At 57.8% G+C, this 23,556-nt stretch overlaps 1 protein-coding gene across 5 annotated transcripts in view; it reads left to right on the forward strand.

Annotated features, from left to right (window-relative positions):
• The window catches only part of ARID3A (AT-rich interaction domain 3A), a 48,487-nt gene extending 25,251 nt beyond the window's left edge, over nt 1-23,236 (forward strand). For 4 of the 5 annotated variants that reach the window (XM_055371006.2, XM_055371008.2, XM_055371005.2 and 1 more), the window contains exons 4-9: nt 9,254-9,326; nt 13,396-13,579; nt 13,981-14,228; nt 15,702-15,998; nt 17,528-17,626; nt 19,172-23,236. In XM_055371006.2, coding sequence (XP_055226981.1) covers nt 9,254-9,326; nt 13,396-13,579; nt 13,981-14,228; nt 15,702-15,998; nt 17,528-17,626; nt 19,172-19,356 — 1,086 coding nt within the window. In that variant the 3' untranslated portion in view covers nt 19,357-23,236. The remainder of the gene's footprint in view (nt 1-9,253; nt 9,327-13,395; nt 13,580-13,980; nt 14,229-15,701; nt 15,999-17,527; nt 17,627-19,171) is intronic. The other variant, XM_063701900.1, reaches the window with a different exon arrangement.
• The last annotated feature ends 320 nt before the right edge of the window (nt 23,237-23,556 follow it).

A 23,556-nucleotide genomic window follows, 5' to 3' on the forward strand; every position in this document is an offset into this window, starting at 1 on the left:
AAGGCCAGGCACGGTGGCTCACGCCTGTAATCCCAGCACTTTGGGAGGCCGAGGCGGGCAGATCACAAGGTCAGGAGTTCAAGACCAGCCTGGCCAACATGGTGTGAAACCCCATCTCTACTAAAAATACAAAAATTAGCCAGGTGTGGTGGGGCACCTGTAATCCCAGCTACTTGGGAGGCTGAGGCAGGAGAATCATTTGAACGCGGGAGGTGGAGGTTGCAGTGAGCCGAGATCATGCCACTGCGCTCCAGCTTGGGTGATAGAGTGAGACTTCATCTCAAAAAAAAAAAAAGGAAAAAAGATCTTTTGACAGTAGACTGCATTGGCTGGGCGCTGTGGCTCACACCTGTAATCCCAGCAGGTTGGGAGGCTGAGGCGGACTGATGACTTGAGTCCAGGAGTTCGAGACCAGCTTGAATGAGCAACGTGGTGAAACCCCATCTCTACAAAAAATGCAAAAATTAGCCAGGAGTGGTGGCAGGTGCCTGTGGTCCCACCTAATTGGGAGGCTGAGGTGGGAGGATCACTTGAGCCCAGGAGGCTGCAGTGAGCTATGACTGCACCACCGCACTCCAGCCTGGGCGACAGAGTAAGACCCTGTCTCAGAAAAAGGAAAACAAAAACGTAGACTAAAGAACCAAACCTCAGAGTTCCCCGGCTGGTCTGGGTGGGCCCGGCTGTTGGATGAATTCTCTTTTTCCCTCTGACCCTTCAGCCCCGCTGGGTGCGTGGGCGCCTGGGAGGCTCAGGCCGCTGCCCGGAGGGGGCGGCTGCTGACTCAGATCTATTGCTGCTGCTTCTGAGCATCCGCAGACCTATATCTGGCCTTAGAGGAAAACATACTTCTTCAGTTTCCCAGAAGCCATATTGGACAGTGCAAAAACATGCTTTTTAGAACATTTCTCAGGCTGGGCACGGTGGCTCATACCCAGAATCCCAGCACTTCGAGAGGCAGAGGCGGGAGGATGGCCTGAGGTCAGGAGTTCAAGACCAGCTTGGCCAACATGGCGAAACCCCGTCTCTGCGAAAAATTTAAAAAAAAAATTAGCCAGGTGTGGTGGCGCGTGCCAGTAGTCCCACCTACTCAGGAGGCTGGGGCAGGAGAATCGTTTGAACCCGGGAGGCGGAGGTTGCAGTGAGCTGAGGTCACACCACTGTACTCCAGCCTGAGTGACAGAGCGAGACTCGGTCTCAAAACAAAAACAAAGTGTCTCAGGCTGGGCGCGGTGGTTCATGCCCAGAATCCCAGCACTCTGGGAGGCCGAGGAGGGAGGATCACTTGAGCCCAGGAGTTTGTACCCAGCCTGGGCAACATAGCAAGACCCCATCTCTACAAAAAAAAGTTAAAACTGGGCATGGTGCTGTGTGCCTGGAGTCCCAACTACTCCAGAGGCTGAGGCAGGAGGATCACTTGAGCCTGAGAGGCTGAGGCTGCAGTGAGCTGTGATCGTGCCAATGCACTCTAGCCTGGGCCACAGAGCGAGACCCTGTCTCAAAAAAAAAAAAAAGGAAAGAAAATTTCTCTTCTTCCGACATCTCTCTGCCAAGTCTCGGGCCAACCCTCCTGGAGGCTCAGGGCTCGGCAGTCCCCGAACACTAGACACTTGGCTTATTTCTTGGATTTCCCTGAATTCTGTGGCCAAAGAGAGCGTCTGAAGGGCTGCAGCTGACCAGGTGCCTCCCAGCTCCTGCACCCCTCCTACCCCTGCCGTGGCCTCATCCCCAGGTGGGGCCTCATGGACTTTGGAGCCTCCTGGGAGACGGGAGGGGGCCTGGGGGGCAAAGGTTCTCCCAGGGGGCCCTGCAGACAGGCGGTTTCTTTACAGCCTGGGCCTCTGGGCCCAAGGACACCGCCCTGGGCCCCCCGCAGCTGCTGGGACCTGGTGGGAGTGCCCAGGTGGGGCCTGCCTGGGGACTAAGTTGGGAAACCACAGCCCCCCTGTGACCTTGGGCACTGCCCCCCTGTGACCTTGGGCACTGCCCCCCTGTGACCTTGGGCACTGCCCCCCTGTGACCTTGGGCACTGCTGGGGTAGGGGCCGCATGTGCTGGCCCCGGCCACCCCCTCCTGTCCTGGCCAACCCTTTCCTTGGATTTCCTGCAAACCTCTGGGGTCTTTTTCTGACCTTCCTCCCACCTCCCAGAGCCGGTTGGCTGGGGAGGGGAGTCCTGAGCCGGGGCTGAACTCCCTGGTTCCAGGGGTGGTCCGGGCGGCCGGGGAACCCCCTCCCCACTCCCAGGTGGCCCTGGGACTTATCTTGCACCCTGTCCGCCAGCAGACTCCACTGACCCCCTCGGAGCTGTCGTTTCTCTGGGAGGTGGGGTGGAGAAAATAATCAACGTTTTGCCACAAACAAGAATTTCCTGTTTGCCCTTCCAGGGCTGGGGGGTGGCGGTTATCTCACTTTTTCCTCCCCTCCCCCACCGGCGCCACCACCTGAGCCCCGCCACCATCCCTCCTCACAGGTGCCCCCTCCAGAGGGGCCCGGTCCTCATCAGGTGGGGGCGGCACCTCCCACCCCCCCCCCAGGCCTCCCACACCCCCCGTGCAGAGCCGGGGGAGTGTCAGGGTCGGGGGCCACAGCGTCTTCCCTCCATCCCCAGAGCCACGGAGTGTGTCTTGCAGATCCGTGTAACGGGGCTCGGGCATGCAACCTTCTGGGAAGAAAACCAAAGAGGAATGAAGGGGTCAGAGGCTGAGGGGGGCTGTGGAGGGGGCTCTGTCAGAAGGCAACGTTTGGGCGGGAAGGCAGGAGCCGAGCAGGGACCTGGGAGCTGCATTCCAGGCAGAAGGAACCGCGCCACGGAGGCCCTGGGGTGGGGGGCCTGTGTGTTTTACATAGAAAGACGCCAAGGCTGGGTCTGGTGGCTCCTGCCTGTAATCCCAGCGCTTTGGGAGGCTGAGGCAGGAGGATCACTTAAGGCCAGGAGTTTGAGACCAGCCTGAGCAATGTAGCAAGACCTTGTCTCTATAGAAATACAAAAATTAGCCGAGCGTGGTGGTGCCTGCCTGTGGTCTCATTGGCTCAGGAGACCGAGGTGGGAGGTGGAGGCTGCAGTGAACTAGGGTCTCACCACTGCACTCCAGCCTGAGTGACAGAGCGAGACCCTGTCCCTAAATAGGGCAGCCCAAGGCCGGGGCAGAGGGAGCAGGAGAGGGCAGGGAGGGGCCAGGAGGGTGCTGGGGGGCCCTGGGAGGCTGTGGCCGAGGGAGGGTCATGCTCAGATGTCTGTGGAAAACCCCCCACCGCACCCCACCCAACTGCTGAGTGGGGAAGGGTCTGGCAGGAGGGGCGGCTGGGGGACCTGGAGGTGGCTTGGCTCCACGCGCTCTGTGCCTCGGTTTCCCCTTCTCCGAAGCAGGTGGTGCTGGGAAGGGGAGACGATGGGCCCAGCCTTGGTAATTAGGGGTCCACACCTTCCATCCCCCACAGCAGGAAGTGGACAGAGGGGAGGGGACCCCCTCAGGGAAAGACCCCCAGGCCTGCCCTGTGGCCCCGCATTTTCTTGGCATCGCACTGAGAAAGCAAGTTCATTTGACATGCATTTATTAGGCAACTGCTGTGTGCCCGATTTTGGATGCTGGCAACAAGATAAGAATTCCGCATGTTCCAGGGCAGACAGACGAGAGACAAATGCGTGAATCCACACAGCTGGGGCCATGCGAGGGCTGGGGGGCCAAGGGGGGCCGTGAGCCAGAAACCCCGTGAGGCCGGTGGTCGGTAAAGGTGGGTGGGAGCAGAGCGTTTGCAGAGGTGATATCGGTCCTGGGAGGACGGGGGGGCTCCCCTCCAGGGAGGGAATGACCACAGGGGACCCGGAGGAAGGGAAGGGGCTGAGAAGGCCTTGCAGACGAGAGGAACAGCCGGGGCGAAGGCGGCCGCTCGGGGCTGATGGGGGGCGGTGGTGTCTCAGCGGAGGGGCACCTTCAGAACTTCACACCCGACCCCTCCCGTGATCAGAGCAGGCCCCAGGGAGGTCAGGCGGCCTGGAGGGGAGCGCGGGCTGCTTATCTCGGCCCTCAGCCCCTGGGGAGGGAGTTTCCGGAGATTTTGCCCAATCTCCAGCCTGGGTTTAGGGCTCCTGTGGGTGTGTGGTGGGCGGCTGATTTCAGAGCTTTCTGGTTGACGTTTCAGGGGGGCAGGGTTTCAGCCACAGAACCCAGGTGAGAACCAAGGCCTGGGTTTGCCATGGGGTGTGCTGTGGCCCAGCAGTTCAACCCGGGATCTGGCCCACAAGGGGGGCCTGGACACCGCCATGGGCAGCCTGGACACCGTCCCCTGCTTTCCCATCCCTGGGGCCTCGGCCAGCTGGCCAGGGCGGGGCGCCCCCCCGCAGGGGAGCGGAACCGGGGGCCAGAGACCCATAAAGCCCAGGCGGCCTTTACTGCTGGCTTTGTTGCTGGCTGCCCACAGCAACGGCCATTAGAGCCGCCTCCCCCGCCAGCAGCTGGGGCCCCCGCAGGTCCTCCCTTTACTGCCACGCATCAGTGCCCCGGCCCCACAGGGGTCTGACCGTGCCTCGCCACCGGCCCAGTTCGCCCACCATTTGGCCTGGGAGTTAATGGCTCCCCTCTCCAACCCCAACCTTGGCTGGCTGTACATGGGGCAGCTGATTGCTGCCTGGCGCCTCGGTTTCCCCATCCGGGATGTGAGGGTAGCTGGGGTGCCAGGTGCTTGGGGTAAAGCTGCTGTGTTTTCTCACACACTCTATTTGAGAGATGGGGAAACTGAGGCAGGAGGTGTGGTGAGGTTTCTTGTAGGGGCTGTGCTGGGGAAGGGGGGGTCCAGGCAGGGTAGATCCCCCAATACCGGGTCAGAATCTCAGAGGAGACGACCTTCCGCTCGCCCTGGAAGGGCCCAAGGTGTGCTGGCCTCTACGTGCGGTTCTTAGCGGGGGGGCTGTGTAACGAAGGACCTCAAACCGCGGGCGTAAAACAAACGAAACCTGTTCTCCCTCCGTCCTGGAGCCCAGAGTCCAAAATCGAGGTGTCCGCAGGGCTGTGCTCCCTCCAGGGGCTGCAGGAGGAGCCTTCCGCCTCTCCCAGCTCCTGGGGGCTCCAGGAGTCCCTTGACATGTGGCCGGCCTCTCCCAGCTCCTGGGGGCTCCAGGAGTCCCTTGACATGTGGCCGGCCTCTGTCTCTGTGCGACCGTCTCCTTGTCTGAGGACGCAGCCCCTGGATGGAGGGCCCACCGGCCTTCACTGTGACTTTTTCTCAATTTGATCACGTCTGCAAAGGCCCTTTTTCCAAATAACGTCTCGTTCTGAGGTTCTGGGCGGATGTGAATTTGGGTGGGGGGTGGCGTTCACCCCAGGACAGCCCCAGCGGTGAAGTCCTCCCCATTCCAGTACCTGCTGCCTCAGGTGTCTCCCTGGCAAGCTCGTCCTGTCCCCCTCTCCACCCTGTCCCCCTCTCCGCCCTGCCCGGCTCACTTTTGCAGCTGAGAAAATCAAGGTTCAAGTAACGAGCATTTATTAGGCAACTGCTGTGTGCTCGGCCGATTCCAGACTCTGGGAACAAAACAGACTAAACCCCAGATACACTCCTAGATCCATGACTCGGTGATGGACGGGGTCTCGGAGGAAGAACGTGGAGGGGAGGGGGCGGGAGCCGGGCCGGGGTCAGAGGACGAGGCCGGGCGTGTGGCCGTGTGTGCGTGCCTGTGCTCATGGGACCCACCGGCCCGGCCAGCCGGGTCTACCTGCGGGCCCCACACCCCTCAGGCAGCTGAAGGGGAAAGGGCCTCCCCGGCCACCATAAATCAGCGCAGGAATGCAGGCTGGCCAGTCTGGCGCTGGCCGGGGTGGGGCGGAGACAAAGGCCAGGCAGCTGGACCTCGGGCAGCCTCGACCACCCAGGGCAGAGGTCAGGACTCCTGGCTGCCCCCCCAGCCCCTTCCCGGAAGGCCTCACTGGGCCTCCAATACACAGACGGGGAAACTGAGGCCCAGAGAGGGGCAGGACGGCTGCAGGGTGATGGGGCCTTTGGCCGGCCTCCCCAGCGCCTGGGATGTCCCCGCAGCAGGGGCTGGGCATGGGTCTCCTTCTGGGCCCTAATGACTGATCATCCCAGCTGAGGCCTAATTGGTGGTTTCAAGGCTCCCCACTGCCCAGCCAGCCACATTCCCCCGAGCTTAATTGGCAGCCTGGTATTTGTCGCAGCTCCTCCTCGGCAAATTGGCCCCCGCCTGAACTCCGCTTTCTAATTATCCCTGCCGGCTTTCCCCCACCCTGCCCGCCCGAACCTGTGGGTGGGGGGGCTGGGGGACCTCCTGGCTCCTTGTACCCCAGACGGAGCCTCTTTCCCCTCTGGAAGACGTTCCAGGGCCTGGTGATCTTCTTCCTCCCCAGCCACCACCCTGGCAGGCAGAGGCGGTCGGTGGCTCATTTCATAGCTGGAGGCTGAGACTCGAGGCTCCAGGTGCGGGGAAGCCAGCAGGAGACAGGAGGACCGGGATGGGAAGCAGGACGGGGCTCTGGGCCAAGTCCCCAACAGCCCCCAGGCTCTGGTCCCGCACTCACCACTGTGTCTCAGTTTTCTCATCTGCAAAGCAGAGCCAGTTCTTGGAACAAATGCGCTCCTGTCCGACCCTCAGGACAGCCCTGGGAGGCATGCTGGTGATTTTTTGCAGCGATTTGCTGTGTGAACTCAGGCAGGCACTGTCGCAGGGTAAATTGTGTCCCCCAAAGAAAAGGTGGAGGGCGGTGGCTCCCGCCTGTGACCCCAGCACTTTGAGAAGGCAACACGTGAGGATCGAGGGAGCCCAGGAGGTCGAGACCAGCCTGGGCAACATAGAAAGACCCATCTGTACAAAAGAAAATGTAAAAACTTAGCCGGGTGTGATGGCAAGTGCCTGTGGTCCCAGCCACTTGGGCAGCTGAGGCAGGAGAATCTGTTGAGCCCAGGAGGTTGAGGCTGCAGTGAGCTATGATTGCGCCACTGCACTCCAGGCTGGGCAACAGAGTGAGACCCTGTCTCTAAAAACAAACAAAAAAAAGGCTTTGGGAGGCTGTGGCAGGCGGATCACTTGAGGTCAGGAGTTCAAGACCAGCCTCGCCAAATAGTGAAACCCTGTCTCTACCCAAAAAATACAAAAATTAGCTGGGCATGGTGGCAGGTGCCTGTAATCCCAGCTACTCAGGAGGCTGAGGGGGGAGAATTGCTTGAGCCCCGGAGACAGAGGTTGCAGCGAGCTGAGATTGCGCCATTGCACTCCAGCCTGGGCGACAGAGCGAGACTCCATCTCAAAAAAAAAATAATAAAAATAAAAAAAAAAAAGAAATAGGCTGGGCGCAGCGGCTCATGCCCATAATCCCAGCACTTTAGGAGACTGAGGCGGTTGGATCACAAGGTCAGGAGACCATCCTGGCCAAATGGTGAAACTCTGTCTGTACTAAAAATACAAAAAAAATTAGCCGGGCGTGGTGGCGGGCGCCTGTAGTCCCAGCTACTCCGAGAGGCTGAGGCAGGAGAATGGCGTGAACCGGGAGGTGGAGCTTGCAGTGAGCCGAGATCGCGCCACTGCACTCCAGCCTGGGCGACAGAGCGAGACTCCATCTCAAAAAAAAAAAAAAAAAAAAAAGAAGAAGAAAGAAAAAGAAAAGAAGAGGACAGTTTCAAGCACTGGATTCCCAGTACCTGTGACAGGACCTCATTTGGAAACGGGGGAACTTACTGACATACAATCACGTGTTGACACTTTGGTCAACCTCAGACCGCAGATGGGACGGTGGTCCCACAGGATTAGAATTCCATATTTCTAGTGGCTCACGCCTGTAATCCCAACACTTTGGGAGGCCGAGGCGGGTGGATCACGAGGTCAGGAGATCGAGACCATCCTGGCTAACACGGTGAAACCCCGTCTCTACTAAAAATACAAAAAATTATCTGGGCGTGGTGGTGGGCGCCTGTAGTCCCAGCTACTCGGGAGGCTGAGGCAGGAGAATGGAGTGAACCCGGGAGGCGGAGGTTGCGGTGAGCCGAGATTGCACCACTGCACTCCAGCCTGGGGACAGCGAGACTCCATCTCAAAAAAAAAAAAAAAATTCCATATTTCTTGTGCACCTTTTCTGTGTTCAGCTGTGTTAGACGCACAAACACTCATGCTCACGTTGCCACTGCCTACGGGACCCAGGACAGCCACAGATTTGAAGCCCAGGAGCGCTGGCTGGGCTGTGCCTGTGCCTGGGTGTGTGGGAGGCTCCACCCGTGAGGTGTGTGTGACTCACTCTTTGATGTTCACACTGACGAAATCACCAACAGACATTTATCAGGACGCATCCCGCACGAAGACAGAGGCAGAGGCTGGAGCGACGTGGCCACAAGCCCAGGAACCTGGAGCCCCCAGAAGCCGTGAAAGGCAGGAAGGTTCCTCTCTTGGAGACTTCGGAGGGAACGCAGCCCTGCAGACATCTTTTGTTTTGTTTTGTTTTGTTTTTAGAGACAGGGTTGCGTTCTGTCGCCCAGGCTGGAGTGCAGTGGTGCGGTCTCAGCTCACTTCAGCCTCCACTGCCCAGACTCAAGTAATCCTCCCACCTCAGCCTCCCGAGTAGCCGGGACTGTAGGCATGAGCCACCCCACCTGGGTAACTTTTTGTTATCGTAATGTAGAGATGGGGTCTCACTATGTTGCCCAGGCTGGTCTTAAATTCCTGGGCTCAAGCGATTCACCCACCTCCCGAAGTGCTGGGATTACAGGTGTGAGCCGCCACCCTGAAGAGAAGTCGGTTTTGGACTTCCGGGCTCCAGGACTGTGGGAGAATAGATTTCTGTTGCTTTAAGCTGCAACGTGTGGCTGTAGGGAGTTAAGGATCGATTTGCGATGAGGTGGCCCTAAAACCAGCAGGCTGGTGTCCTGAGAAGAGGAGAGAGAGACGGGGAGACGGTCTTGTGGAGACAGAGGCAGAGACTGGAGCGCTGCGGCCACAAGCCAGGACGCACCTTGATCTGGGGTTCCCGGGCCCCTGGACCGGGAGAGGACACTGTCTTGTCCCAGGCCACCTGGTTTCTGGTGCCTCCTTGCAGACCCTCTGGGAAGCTCGTTCACCGGCATTTCTGTCTTGCAGCCTTGTGGTTCTTCACCTGCCCAGCGGGGTCTCCGGCTCTGTTTCGGCTCTGGCAGCGGCTTGGGGGTCCTAGGGGTGGTGACCCCTGCTCCTGTCCTCCTGACCTGGCCTGCAGTGCAGGAGGGACATGGTTCCCACACCTGAGCTCTGGCACCAACTAACCCATCCCCTCTCCGCCCTCACAGCTCTACGAACTCGACGGGGACCCCAAGAGGAAGGAATTCCTGGATGACTTGTTCAGCTTCATGCAGAAGCGAGGTGAGCCCTCTGCCCCCACCCCCCTGGAGGGAGGTCACAGAAACAGGGCTGTAGGAGGGGCCCTACTGGCTCCAGGTATGTCGGGGCGGTAGTGAGCACCCCGTGGCTGGAGGCATCCAAGGCTCCTAAATCGGGAGGGACTTCAGGGGTGTCTTGGGGGGAAACACATCCTGCCATGGAGGTTTGACGCGGGAGGCACGCCTGTGAGTCTAAGGGGTAGGTCCCTTGGTGGGGGGCAGGGCAGTCTCAGGGCCCCAACCCAGAACAGACAGTCCAGGTCGTCTCCTTAGCATCCAGGGTGCAGTGAAGTGGGGGTCCCCACTACTGGGTAATGGGGGAGTGGAACCAGCCTCTGTGTTTAGGGAGTGGGGTCAGATCCGGGCTGGCCAGGTGGGTGCAGGTGCGGCAGGACAGAAGCCCCCCGCCCGGCCGCGAGATGGCTTAGAGTCTAATGATCTCATGGCGGCCAATGCGACGTTTGAGTCCTGGCCCCTCCCCTCTTCCCACCAGGGCCTCAGTTTCCCCATCTGTAAAAATGGGCCACAAACAGTCCCTGCCCAAAACTCAGTGGCCAGCAGGTACCCCAGATGTGCTGAGTGCAGGGCCACTGTTTACTGTGCACACTTATTGGGCACCAACGGTATACCAGGCGCTGCACCCTCAAAGTCTCCTGGCCTAGAGAGGGCAGGTCTGGGCTGGTGTCCAGGTGGGGAAACTGAAGTCCAGACACAAGACAGACTCAGACGACCAAGGGTAGCCAGGGTGTCCCAGCGGCCATTCCCAGGCCCCACCCCAGCTTAGAGTGACCACGGGGCAGAGAGAGTGCTGCAAGGGCTTCCATCTCGCCTCCAAGTCCTCGTCAGCCGGAGAGGGTCCTAGGAGCGTCTGCCGCCAGGTAGGAGCCGCCCCAACCCCCTGGACACTCCTCTAGGGCAGGGAGCTAGCTCCGATCCCCACTGTTCAGACGGGGGAGGAGGCCTCGGGGCCCACAGAGGCCGGAAGAGGTGGGGCAGAGGGCTCTGTCCCCGCACTTGGGGCCGTCACAGGGGCCCGCTGTGTCCCAGCCTCCGCCCACCCCTCCTCTGGCTTCTATAAACACAGGCCCCAGGCCCGCCACTGCCAGCCGCCCGGAAGGGAAGGAGGAGGAGGGTTGTGGGCCCCCCGGCCCACACTGCCCAGCGGCCTCCGAGTTAACCCCTCCCGTGCTGGGAACAGAGGATCCAGCCCGGGACCTGGGCGGGGGCCCCTCCTGTGTTATCCTCCAAGGCCAGCCTTGACCAGGGCCCACTGCCCCCTGTGAGGCTGGACAGATCCTCCCCATGACCCTTTATCATCCTGTTCACACCTGCTCAGCCCTGACCACTCTGCTGTGGGGCTCCGAGCTCCTGGGTCCAAAGCCAACCCGTTTTGCTGTTACCCGTGCCTGGTGTCCTGGGGGTACTTAGAAAGCACGGTGAGGGCTGGGCGTGGTGGCTCACGCCTGTAATCCCAGCACTTTGGGAGGCAGAGGCAGGTGGATCACTTGAGGTCAGGAGTTCAAGACCAGCCTGGCCAGCATGGTGAAACCCCGTCTCTACTAAAAGTACAAAAATTGGCCAGGCGTGGTGGCAGGCGCCTGTAATCCCAGCTAGTTGGGAGGCTGAGGCAGGAGAATTGCTTGAATCCAGGAGGCAGAGTTTGCAGTGAGCCGAGATCGCACCACTGCACTCCAGCCTGGGTAACAGAGTGAGCCCCTGTCTCAAACACACAAAAAGCAAGCATGGTAGGCTGCTCATGAGTGTGGGTGAGATGGGGGCCCCTGGCACATGGGGCCGTGAGGGTTGGTGTCCAGCTTTACCTCCCTCTCCAAGCTGGGAATTCCTACAGGACAGGAGCCAACGAGCTCCTATGCATCCCTCAAAACCCAGCCTCAAAGCTCCCTCTTCCTTGCCTTCCTCCAGGAGCTTCCTGCTCTGTAATGGGGGCCCTTGGAGCTGAGAATCCGTCAGGTGAACCTGCCCATCACCCCAGACTTCACAATCTTCCTCTCCTTCACTCCAGACAGAGAGAAATAATTTTTTTTTTCCCTGTGTCACAAAGTAAAAACCTCTAACTAAATTTCTCAGAATTCTCTGGGGGCTAGAAGTGAGGGAGGGGTCCTGACCACACCCCCTCCCCTCAGCAGCAGCAGCTGGACCACCTGACCTGCTGTTCCCTGACAACCTCCCCACCCTTCCTTATCTGGGCCCCACGACGGGCCCTGGTGATGCTCCCAGCTCCTTCTGTAAACATCCTCCTCCCGCCCGCCGCAGAGCCAGGGCGTGGCCCTGGGAACCAACCCTCTGCTGCTGATCCTTTTTTTTTTTTTTTTTTGAGACAGAGTTTTGCTTTTGTTGCTGAGGCTGGAGTGCAATGGCGGGGTCTCGGCTCTCTGCAACCTCCACCTCCCAGGTTCAAGTGATTCCCCTGCCTCAGCCTCCTGAGTAGCCGGGATTACAGGCGCCCGCCACCACGCCCGGCTAATTTTTGTATTTTTAGTAGAGACCGGGTTTCTCCCTATTGGCCAGGCTGGTCTCAAACTCCTGACCTCGGATGATCCGCCCGCCTCAGCCTCCCAAAGTGCTGGAATGACAGGCTTGAGCCACCGCGCCCGGCCTGATGCCGTTACTTTTACTTTGCAAACTCTGAGGCCTAAACTGGTGTCCCGAGTGGGGCCGGGCGGAGGCTCTGGGCAGGTTTCCGGGCTGATCCTGCAGCTGAAACCCGGCGCGGCTCCTCTCGCCCAGGCTGTAAAGTGGGTTTCAGGTGGGGTCGGGTCTGAGGCCTGTCTTCCTCCAACCCGGGATCTCCTCCATTCACTGGGGGTTTTGCAACCTGGGAAGGGCCTGGAAGTGGCGGAGGGTGGTGGGAGGTGTTTCTGGAAGGTCAGGCACTGGGGGTCCCGGGGGTAGCAGGCCTCGACCAGGCAGAGGGCCGGCTGCTCACTCAGGGCTGCACCCGCTCTCCAGCCAGTCACATCCCAGAACCTCGATGTCCACGTCCCCATCCCTAACAGGGCGATGGGCGTCCCCTCCCACCCCATGGTGAGTGGGCAGCAGCTATGGCCTGGGCCACCTGCCCTCACTGGTCTTCACTGAGCACCTACTGTATGCCACTGAGTGCTGGGACCCCACGTAGGCAGAACATGGGGTGGGGGCCACAGACTGTACACAACTGATCTCCTAAGTGCAGAATTTCACGGACAGAACGAGAGGTTTAAGTGGGGGCTTGCCTACTGTCAGGCCAGGGAGGGGCTGGGCAGAGGTGGAGCTGACATCTGAAGCCAGAGGCTTCTGGTGCAGGGGCAGCCTGGGAGAGCCCTGGAGGGGGCAGGTAGGGCTGGAAGGGTGGGGAGGGGCCACGTCTGCAGCCGGCTCCAGGAGATGAGGGGCAGGAACCTGAGTCAGCCCAGCCGCCTCTTCTTCCTGGGCCAGCCCACCTACCGCCCTTCCCCTGCCTAGGCTAATCCTCCCCCTCTCCCACCCTGGCATAGCGTAGCCCACAACCCTCTCCTCCTGGGCTAGCCCAACCCCCCATGTCGGGGCTAGCCCATCCCCTTCCCCTCCCTAGGCCAGTCCACAGCCGTCCATTCTCCAAACTTGAAATTGGGTAAGCCAGGCTTTACCCCTCGCCTGCCTGAGGCTGCAGAGCCCCTGTTAGTGTGGAGGGAACAGGCCTCTGGGAACATAGGAAGAGTTGTTTTGGCAGCTGCCGTGGTGTGTGGCATGGAGAAGGAATAACAAAGATCCGGGCGTCTCCCGCACATCCCTCTTCTCAGTAACCCTCCTCCCTAGGGCTGCGCTGTCCCTAAGCCCAGGTTACTGGTGGATAAACCGAGGCAGAGCTGCCCCCTCAGCACCCTCTCGAGCAGCGGTTCCCAGCCTGGATGATCCCGCACCCACAGAGGGCCCTGGGCAACGTGTGGAGACATCTGTGGTTGTCACAGCCTGGGCCGGGGAGTGCTCCTGGCATGGAGAGGGTGGAGGCCAGGACACTTGGCTCCCTGCAGTGCCCAGGTGGCCCCCAACCTCCCTCTCGCCCCTTCCCCCAGGGACACCTGTGAACCGCATCCCCATCATGGCCAAACAGGTCCTTGACCTGTTCATGCTGTACGTGCTGGTGACGGAGAAGGGCGGCCTCGTGGAGGTCATCAACAAGAAGCTGTGGCGTGAGATCACCAAGGGCCTCAACCTGCCCACGTCCATCACCAGTGCAGCCTTCACCCTGCGGACCCAGTGAGTGGCGGACGGCTGTGCCGAGGTCGGGCCAGGGCACCCTGAGCAGCCAGTGCAAGGGGCCTGCAGAAGAGGGAGGGGGTGGTGGGCAGCTGCAGAGGAGGGGGCAGTGGGCAGCCGCAAAGGGCACAGGGCCACACCGTGTGTCCAGGGCCCGAGAGCGTCAAGTAGGGGTGCGAGGACCACACAGTCTCTGGGGTTGTGCAATCGGGGGCCATTGCGAGGAAGAGCATTGAGATGGAGGGAATGGGCGAAGGCCCAGCAGCTCTGGGGGCTGCTGAGCAAGTCCAAGGGAAGAGCCAGGGATGGTGGTGCCACAGTGGGGTTTACTTTGTACTGAAGGCCAAAGAGAGCCGTAGGGGTGAGCCGGGTGCCATCCTCTTCCCTCATCCCACCCACAGATACATGAAGTACCTGTACCCCTACGAGTGTGAGAAGCGGGGCCTCAGTAACCCCAACGAGCTCCAGGCAGCCATAGACAGCAACCGACGGGAGGGCCGGCGCCAGAGCTTTGGGGGCTCCCTCTTTGCCTACTCGCCAGGTGGGGCACACGGCATGCTCTCCTCACCCAAGCTGCCCGTGTCCTCCCTGGGCCTGGCTGCAAGCACCAACGGCAGCTCCATCACCCCCGCCCCTAAGATCAAGAAAGGTAAGGGCCTGTATGGGGCCTGGGGCGTGTTCACAACTGAGCTTCAGCCTGGCTGTCTGACCTTGGGGGATACCTCTTCCCCTCTCTGGGTAACCAGGATGAAAAACCCTATAGTTGGCATGGAAAAGGGCTTCCAATCTACCAGTCCTCTGCCCACGGCAGACATTACCAATCCATCACCATTTTCTAATCCCACACAGGTGGCAGGCAGACATTGCTAATCAATCTGTGTTTCCAGTCCTGTGGCCAAGGCAGACATTACTAATTGATCACTTTTTCCAGTCTACACTGAGGCAGGCATCATCAGTTGATCAGTTTTCCCTCCCACTGAGCCTCTGAATCCTCCATAACACAGAGGTACCAACAGCACACACAGCAGTGTCACCTCAGTTTGCCTGTCTGAGTTACCATTTCTCATCTGGGCAACATAGTGAGACCCCATCTCAAAAAAAAAAAAATTAGCTGGGCGTGGCAGCGTGCACCTGTGGTCCCAGCTACCCAGGAAGCTGAGGTGGTCAGATGGGTTGAGCCCAGGAGGTCGAGGCTGCGGTGAACTGAGATTACACCACTGCACTACAGCCTGAGCAACAGTAGTGAGACCCAGTCTAAAAAAAATTTTTTTAGGCCAGGCACAGTGGCTCATGCCTGTAGTCCCAGCACTTTGGGAGGCTGAGGCAGGCGGATCGCTTGAGGTCAGGAGTTTGAGACCAGCCTGATCAATATGCTGAAACCCTGTCTCTACTAAAAATACAAAAATTAGCCGGGTGTGGTGGCGCACACCTGTAGTCCCAGCTACTTGGGAGGCTGAGGCAGGAGAATCGCTTGAACCCAGGGGGCAGAGGTTGCGGTGAGCCAAGATCACGTCACTGCATTCCAGCCTCGGCGACAGAGTGAGACTCCGTGTCAAAAAAAAAAAAAAAAATTAGCTTAGTGTGGTGGTGGGCGCCTGTAATCCCAGCTACTCAGGAGACTGAGGCAGAAGAATCACCTGAGCCTGAGAGGCAGAGGTTGCAGTGAGCTGGGATCGCGCCACTGCCCTCCAGTCTAAGCAACGGAGCGAGACTCTGTCTCAAAGAAAAAAAAAAAAAGGCCAGGCGTGGTGGCTCACGCCTGTAATCCCAGCACTTTGGGAGGCCGAGGCGGGCAGATCACCTGAGGTCGGGAGTTCAAGACCAGCCTGGCCAACATGGAGAAACCCCGTCTCTACTAAAAATACAAAATTAGCCAGGCGGGGTGGCGGGTGCCTGTTTCCCAGCTACTAGGGAGGCTGAGGCAGGAGAATCACTTGAACCCGGGAGGCAGAGGTTACGGTGAGCTGAGATTGCACCATTGCACTCCAGCCTGGGCAACAGAGTGAGACTCCGTCTCAAAAAAAAAGAAAAGAAAAGAAAAGAGAAGGTGCATGTTCCTGCCTTGAGTGGAAGGCAGGGCCCAGCCCCTCCTGGCCACCAATTCCCCTTTTTTCCTACCTAGAGGAGGACTCAGCCATCCCCATCACAGTCCCTGGCCGCCTGCCTGTCTCCCTGGCGGGCCACCCTGTGGTGGCAGCCCAGGCAGCAGCTGTGCAAGCAGCAGCCGCCCAAGCAGCTGTGGCCGCACAGGCAGCTGCCCTGGAACAGCTGCGGGAGAAGCTGGAGTCTGCGGAGCCTCCTGAGAAGAAGATGGCCCTGGTGGCCGATGAGCAGCAACGGCTGATGCAGCGTGCCCTCCAGCAGAACTTCCTGGCCATGGCGGCCCAGCTGCCCATGAGCATTCGGATCAACAGCCAAGGTACTGCCCTCGTGCCCAGACCCGCTGTGCTTCCTGCGTGTGTCACACAGTGAGGGCCTTGGAGCCTACATATGTAAAGAGTGCCAACAAATCAATAAGAAAAAAAAAGCCAGGTGCAGTGGCTGACATCTGTAATCCCAGCACTTTGGGAGGCCGAGGTGGGTGGATCACTTGAGGTCAGGAGTTCGAGATCAGCCTGGGCAACATGGTGAAACTCCATCTCTACTAAAAATACAACAAATTAGCCGGGCGTGGCAGCGCACCCCTGTAGTCCCAGCTGCTTGGGAGGCTGAGCAGGAGAATCACATGAACTGGGAGGTGGAGGTTGCAGTGAGCCGAGATAATGCCACTGCACTCCAGCCTGGGCAACAAGAGCAAAACTCCATCTCAAAAAAAAAAAAATAATAAAGTAAACTGGCTGGGCACCGTGGCTCATGCCTATAATCCCAGCACTTTGGGAGGCTGAAATGGGAGGATTGCTTGAGCCCAGGAATTTGAGATCAGCCTGAGCAACACAGTGAGATGCCGTCTCTACAAAAGTTAGCTGGGCATGGTGGCACGCTCCTGTAGCCCCAGCTACTCGGGAGGCTGAGATGGGAGGATCACTTGAGCCCAGGAGGTCGAGGCTGCAGTGAGCCATGATTGCACCACTGCATTCCAGCCTGGGTGACAGAGCAAGACCTGGTCTCAAAAACAAGGTAAAAAAAAACAAAGTGGAGTATGGACAAATACACTTATTCAACAAATAAATATTGAGCACCTACTGTGTGCACTGGTGACAGCATGAATGTGACAGACACTGTCTATACCTTGTAAAGCTAAAATCTAGTTGGCGAGACAGACAGAAAACAGAACATGTCACAGGTGTCTTTATGATCAGAAATGGCAGTTTTGGCCAGGCATGGTGGCCCACGCCTGTAATCCCAGCACTTTGGGAGGCCAAGGCAGGCGGATCACCTGAGGCCAGGACTTCAAGACCAACCTGGCCAACATGGTGAAACCCCGTCTCTACTAAAAATACAAAAATTAGCCGGGTGTGCTGCTGTGCACCCATAGTCCCAGCTACTCAGGAGGCTGAGGCAGGAGAATTGCTTGAACCCTGGAGGTGGAGGTTGCAGTGAGCCGAGATCGCGCCACTGCACTCCAGCCTGGGTGACAGAGTGAGACTGCATCTCAAAAAAAAAAAAAAAAAAGAAACTCATTTGTTCAGCTGGGCACAGTGTCTCATGCCTATAATCCCAGCACTTTGGGAGGCCGAGGCGGGTGGATCACGAGGTCAAGAGATCGAGACCATCCTGGCCAACATGGTGAAACCCCATCTCTACTAAAAATACAAAAAATTAGCCGGGCGTGGTGGCGGGTAGTCCCAGCTACTGGGAGGCTGAGGCAGGAGAATGGCGTGAACCCAGGAGGCAGAGCTTGCAGTGAGCTGAGATCGCGCCACTGCACTCCAGCCTGGGCAACAGAGTGAGACTCCGTCTCAAAAAAAAAAAAGAAAAAAAGAAACTAATTTGTTCTTCTTCCCACAGCCTCCGAAAGCCGCCAGGACTCTGCTGTGAACCTGACGGGCACCAACGGCAGCAACAGCATCAGCATGTCGGTGGAGATCAACGGCATCATGTACACAGGTAGGACCCCTGAGGCCACGCCCTGCCTGGACCTCGCCTCTCCCGCCGCCGTGAACTCAGGACCCTGAGTTGTGCCTGGTCCCACCTGCTTGAACCCAGGTGTGCGGGAGAGCAGGGCACGGCCAGGGGCTTTGCAGGACAAACAGTCAAGACTGATGGAGAGGATACCATCGTTCACCCGGTGCCACGCTCAGCCCAGAGGGGGTCGTCCACAGATACATATTCAGTGTGACGTTGGATGGTTCACATTCCTAGTTTTTTGTTTTAATGAGATGGAGTCTTGCACAGACATGCACCAGCACACCTGGTTAATTTTTAAATTTTTTGTTGCTCTTTAAATTTTAAATTGCTTTGTTGCTCAGACCGGTCTTGAACTCTGGGCTCACGCAATCTTCCTGCCTCGGCCTCCCAAAGTGCTGGGATTACAGGCGTGAGCCACCGCGCCGGGCCATGAATAGCTTTTCTTAAAGTGAAGTCAGGCCAATGGTTCATAGCAGCCACCAGGTGGCGCTGTCGACACAGAGCAGCCTTGTTGCAGGGCCCCCCCGCCCCCGGCTGTAGTCAGATGCTGAGCTGAGGTCAGTGGTGTCCTCACAGGTCCACAAATGGATTTTTGAGGGGTCCGTGCCCTCCTGAAATCAGATGTAAAACGTGTACATTCATATTGAATCTTACAGGGGAGAAGGCCAACTGTGTGCTAGGGGTCTCGCAACCCCACATCAACAAACCATGGGCATCAGGGTTCTCCCTGCAAGAGCTGTGTGCACGCTGATGTGCATGTGTGGATTAAACACGTGTGTGCTCTTGTGCATCCATATATATGCACATGTGTGTGATGAACGAGTGAGCAGACACAGTGGGGAAGTTTAAGCTGGGCTCATGTCTGTAATCCCAGCACTTTGGGAGTCAGAGGCAGGAGGATTGTTTTAGGCCAGGAACTTGAGACCAGCCTGGGCAACATAGTGAGAGACCATCTCTACAAAAAATAAAAAATTGCTAAAAAATTGCCAGCCACAGTGGCTCATGCCTGTCATCCCAGCACTCTGGGAGGCCAAGGTGGGTGGATCACCTGACGTCAGGAGTTGGAGACCAGCCTGGCGAAACTCCGTCTGTACTAAAAATACAAAAATTGGCTGATGTAGTGGCAGGCGCCTGTAGTTAGTCCCAGCTACTCAGGAGGGTGAGACAGGAAAACCGCTTGAACCCAGGAGGTGGAGGTTGCAGTGAGCCAATATCGCACCACTACACTCCAGCCTGGGCGACAGAGCGAGACACCATCTCAAAAAAAAACAAAAAAATAAAAAATTAGCCAGACGTGGTGGCACGCCCCTGTGGTCTCAGCTACTCGGGAGGCTGAGCTGGGAGGATCACTTGAGCCCATGAGGTTGAGGCTGCAGTGAGCTCTGATGGCACCACTGCACTCCAGCCTGGGGGACAGAGTGAGAGAGAAGTTTATTCCCTAGAGCACCCCACTGGGTCTCCCTTGTGGCCCGCCTCGCATCTTCTTAAACTCTGCATGGCATATGTCTTCTGTTCTTACCTTAGGAGTTCTGTTTGCTCAGCCGCCGGCCCCCACGCCAACCTCTGCTCCCAACAAAGGAGGCGGCGGCGGCGGCAGCAGCAGCAACGCAGGCGGCCGGGGAGGAAACACCGGAACCAGCGGCGGCCAGGCTGGGCCAGCAGGGCTGTCCACACCCTCCACATCTACCTCAAATAACTCGTTGCCTTAACCGCATCACTCCCCACCCGCCACCCACCCTGGAGCCCGCCGGCCTGGGAAGGGGGTCCAGGTGGGCCACACAGGGGCCAGGATGGCGGAAGATACGGGTGGGGAGGGAAGATATCCAGAAAGGAGCCACAGCTGACGCCAAAAAGAAGAGAAAATATATATATATATATATATATATACGTATATATATAAAGAGAATTTAATAAAACAGGGGAAAACCAAGGAACACTTGAATTTCTCAGGTTTTGGACATTCAGAGAGATGAATTGTGAGAACAGCAAAGGAAATCCATCAGAAAAACAGAAAGAGGCAGACGTTTCCCAGGGCGTTCAGGCAGCCCTGACGGACCGAAGGCTCTGGTGTCTGGTTTGGCCCCACAGCAGCGTGGGCCGATCCTGTTTACCTCATACATCCCTGCACTGTGTGTTTTCATTTTTGTCTGCTTTAGTTCTCTTTTATTTTCTATTCACCACACACTCACCACTCCCAGCTTCTCGTGTCCAGTGAAACCCCTGAACCAAGATCACTGAATTTTTGTTTTTTTCTTGTTGCTTTGGGAAATTTTTTTTTCTCTGTAGGGTTTTTAAGAGGTTTCGGGGGGTTTGTTGTGTAAATATTCTATTTTATTCTTGGGGGGATCAAACCTTAGGAAAAGGATATCTATATATCTATATAGCTATATATTTGTGTTCCTTCAGGGAAACTGGTCTTGAAAAAGCAAGAAAAAAAAGCAAAAAAAAAAAAAAAAAAAAAAAAAAACTCACCTTTTTATTTTTCCCATGACCAATTTGGGTCCCTTTGTCCATTTCTGGGGGTGCATTGGGCAGCTGTGAGCCCAGCACATCGGATCCCTGGGGCTAGAGCCGCGGAGCCAATGAACTCAGGTGCTATGGGCCGGGCTGGGGCAGAGGGTGCATGCTGGGGTCCCACGGGCCAGGGGCCCCTGACAGTGACTTGCTGACTGTGATATTCCACGATGCTTTTGCTTGTGCTGTGCTTGTCTGCTGGGCTCTCGAGTCAGGGGCCTGGAAATCTTTTTTTTTTTTTTTTTTTTTTTTTTTTTGTGACGGAGTTTTGCTCTTGTCGCCCAGGCTGGAGTGAGTGCAATGGTGCGATCTTGGCTCACTGCAACCTGCACCTCCCAGGTGCAAGCGATTCTCCTGCCTCAGCCTCCGGAGTAGCTGGGATTACAGGCGCCCGCCACCACGCCCGGTTAATTTTTGTACTTTTAGTAGAGATGGGGGTTTTGCCATGTTGTTCAGGCTGATCTCGAACTCCTGACCTCAGGTGATCTGCCCGCCTCGGCCTCCCAAAGTGCTGGGATTACAGGCATGAGCCGCCACGCTGGCCCAGTCTGGAAATCTTATCTAAAAAGTAGCAAGTGCTGGAAAAAGGGCCTGGGGGGCGGGGGTGGTTCTTGTCGCAGCCCCCAGGCTCCTGTCTCAGGGATGAATGTGGCGTCTCATTGGGATTCTTCTCTTGCCCGAAAGAGCTGCTTTTGAGGACTATCAATACTGGGGAGTGGGGGTGAAGCCGGACCTCACTCAGGGTGAGGATTTCAGGGCCCCGGCATCCTGAACACCCCCCACACCCCAACATTCTCCTCGCTCTGTCCCTTCCTCTTCTCCCAACCCCTTTTGTGTTGGGGCTGCGAGCTCCCCAAGTTCTGCGGTGACTAAATCGAGGCCGAGAAGGGAGGCTGCCCCCCACCACCCTGTGGGTCAGTACCCCTCCCCCTGGCTTGGAGAAAGTGGGGTCACCGCAGCTGAGCTGGGGGGTTATTTTGGCTGGAGCTGCTGGAGCAGAAAGGCTGGGTCTGAAATGCCCAGCAGGGTCTGGGGACTTTGTTGGACCCGCGTGGTGCTGGGCGGGGCTGTCATGTCCTACAGGGGAGCTCTGGGCTTTCATTTCTCTTGGGGTGCGGTGGGGATTAACTCAGCTATTCCCAGGGTAAGCCTGGGTCTCTAATTGGGCCCTGGGAGCCCTGTTAGGCCACCGGCATGGGGGCTCGGTGAGGAAGGGGACTCTGCAGCTCCCCCCACTCCCAACCACCTCCCCATTGCCTTGGAGACCCCTGGGGAGGGGGCTGGGGGGCTTCTGAGCCCCTGAGTCTAGGTTCACTTTCCCATCGGGCTGTGGGAGGGGACTGTCACTTTCCTGTGTCTTTGGGGAGGGGACCCCACTTCCTTCTCGGATCTCAGGGCCGTGGACACACACCCCCTTTCCAGGAGGGGGTAGTGGGCGTCTAGGTTTTCCTTGTCCCTTCCTGGGGCCAGCACCGTAGCAGCACAATCACCCCGGGAAGGGGGTGTCTTTTCGCCTCCAGACACAATCGGGCCCCACTCGCAGAACCACCTGGACTCTGTCCGTGTCTGTCCCCCGGCCTCCAGGGCTCCTCTCCCGGGACCCTCGTCCCACGCCTGGGCCCCGCGCCGGGGGAAGCGCCTGCTGCCTATCTCTGTCTACCTCAGGTCTGACTTTTGATGCCAAAATCTGAGCCCCTGGGGTGCCTCTCCCCCGCCTCCCGTGCACCAGGGTCTGCAGCAGCCACTGGGGCCTGGCTGCCTGCTGCATCTGGCGGCCCTGGACCCCTGGGGCCCCCGTGCACCTGCCCACCTCGGAGCCTGGGGAGGGGCTGTGCAGGGTTGAGGGCTGGGTCGTCTCCCTCGGGCTGCGTGTGTGTGTCGGGAATCCTGCGTGTCATGTCTGTGTGGGCGATCCGGCCTCCCGGCGGTGGGTGGACCTGGATTCTAACTCAGGGGACTTGGGCCTGCTGTTAACTCCGATGATTGTAGGGACAGGCGGGGTGGGTGGGGGGTGGGCGCGAGGCTGGGTCCCGGCCCAGGAGAAGGAAGTCGCTGAAGGCAGTGGCCATGCTGGCCGTGGGAATGGGAGGCGGTTGCAGGGGGTCTATGGGGCCCGGTCCTGGATACTCGGCAGGAAGCCGTGTCTCCAGAGGGTCCTCCCTGCCTCAGGTGGCCCCGTTCAACCCCAGCCGTGCCCATCTCCTGCCACCGCCTGTCGGTGGGGGTTTAAATTCGGTGTGGCTTTCTGGGGTGCAGCTCAGCACCCCCCCTTATGCAGACTGGGAGGGGGTCGGGCAGTCCCCTCAGCCACGAGGACCCTGGATGGGTTCGAGTTCACTTGGGACCGTGGGGCCTAGCTGCGTACTGAGTGGGTGCCCCACAGTCAAGGCCAGTGGGGGCTCCCCCTGCTCTGAGATGTTGGGAGAAAGGCGGCTTCTGGAACCTTCCGTGGGACCCGTAAGTGGCTGTCCAGAAAGGCGGGAGGGTGGGCACGGGGCACTGGGGGCAGCTGGGGTCGTTGTTAAGGGTCACGCATCTGTACAGTTGAATTTCCTTTCTTTTATCATTTTTTACCCACCTTGTCCCTTTTTCCCCAATTGTGCTTTTGCATTTTTTCCCTTGGCAAATGTAAACTCAGCCTTTCATTCATGACGTGTGAAATTTCAGTTTCTCTGGAGTTTGTCAGACGGCGTGGGAACCACGCCTGAAACTCAGGTAATAGGAGGGAAAAAAAAAAAACCTTAAAAAAATAAAAAAAAAGACATAAAACTACTCTCTACCTCTGGCTGGGCCCAGCCTGTCTCGCCCTGGCCGCGGCAGGGTGGCCTGTAACAATTTCAGTTTTCGCAGAACATTCAGGTATTAAAAGGAAAAAAAAAAAAAAAGACAAAAAGGCCAAAAAAAAAAAAAAAAGTGTGATTTTGAAATTTAAAAGAACACTGAAAGTTTACATTTTATAATAACATTATTATACAGATTGTATTTAAACTTCAGAAATATTTAAGACGATTGTAACCCTGTAAAGCTGATGAGATATTAAAACGAGACAAAACACTTCTGACTTTTAACAGAAAAGTGTCCTGTGGTGTTTTTTTTTCTTTTGGCGTCTCCCCAACCTCCAGCTCCACCCTACACCCCTGCCCAGCACAGCCAGGGGTGAGTGGAAGGGGGTGCTCTGTCCCCCTCTGCCCTGCATCGCTCTAGGTCTGGTTCCGGGCGGCAGAGACAGCTACAAAAGCGGGGGTCTGGCCAGGTGCGGTGGCTCACGCCTGTTATCCCAGCACTTTGGGAGGCCTAGGCGGGCGGAATCACCTGAGGTCGGGAGTTTGAGACCAGCCTGACCAACATGGTGAAACCCCATCTCTACTAAAAATACAAAAATTAGCCAGGCGTGG

The sequence above is a fragment of the Gorilla gorilla genome, chromosome 20 (genome assembly GCF_029281585.2).
Source record: "Gorilla gorilla gorilla isolate KB3781 chromosome 20, NHGRI_mGorGor1-v2.1_pri, whole genome shotgun sequence".
NCBI lineage: Eukaryota > Metazoa > Chordata > Mammalia > Primates > Hominidae > Gorilla > Gorilla gorilla.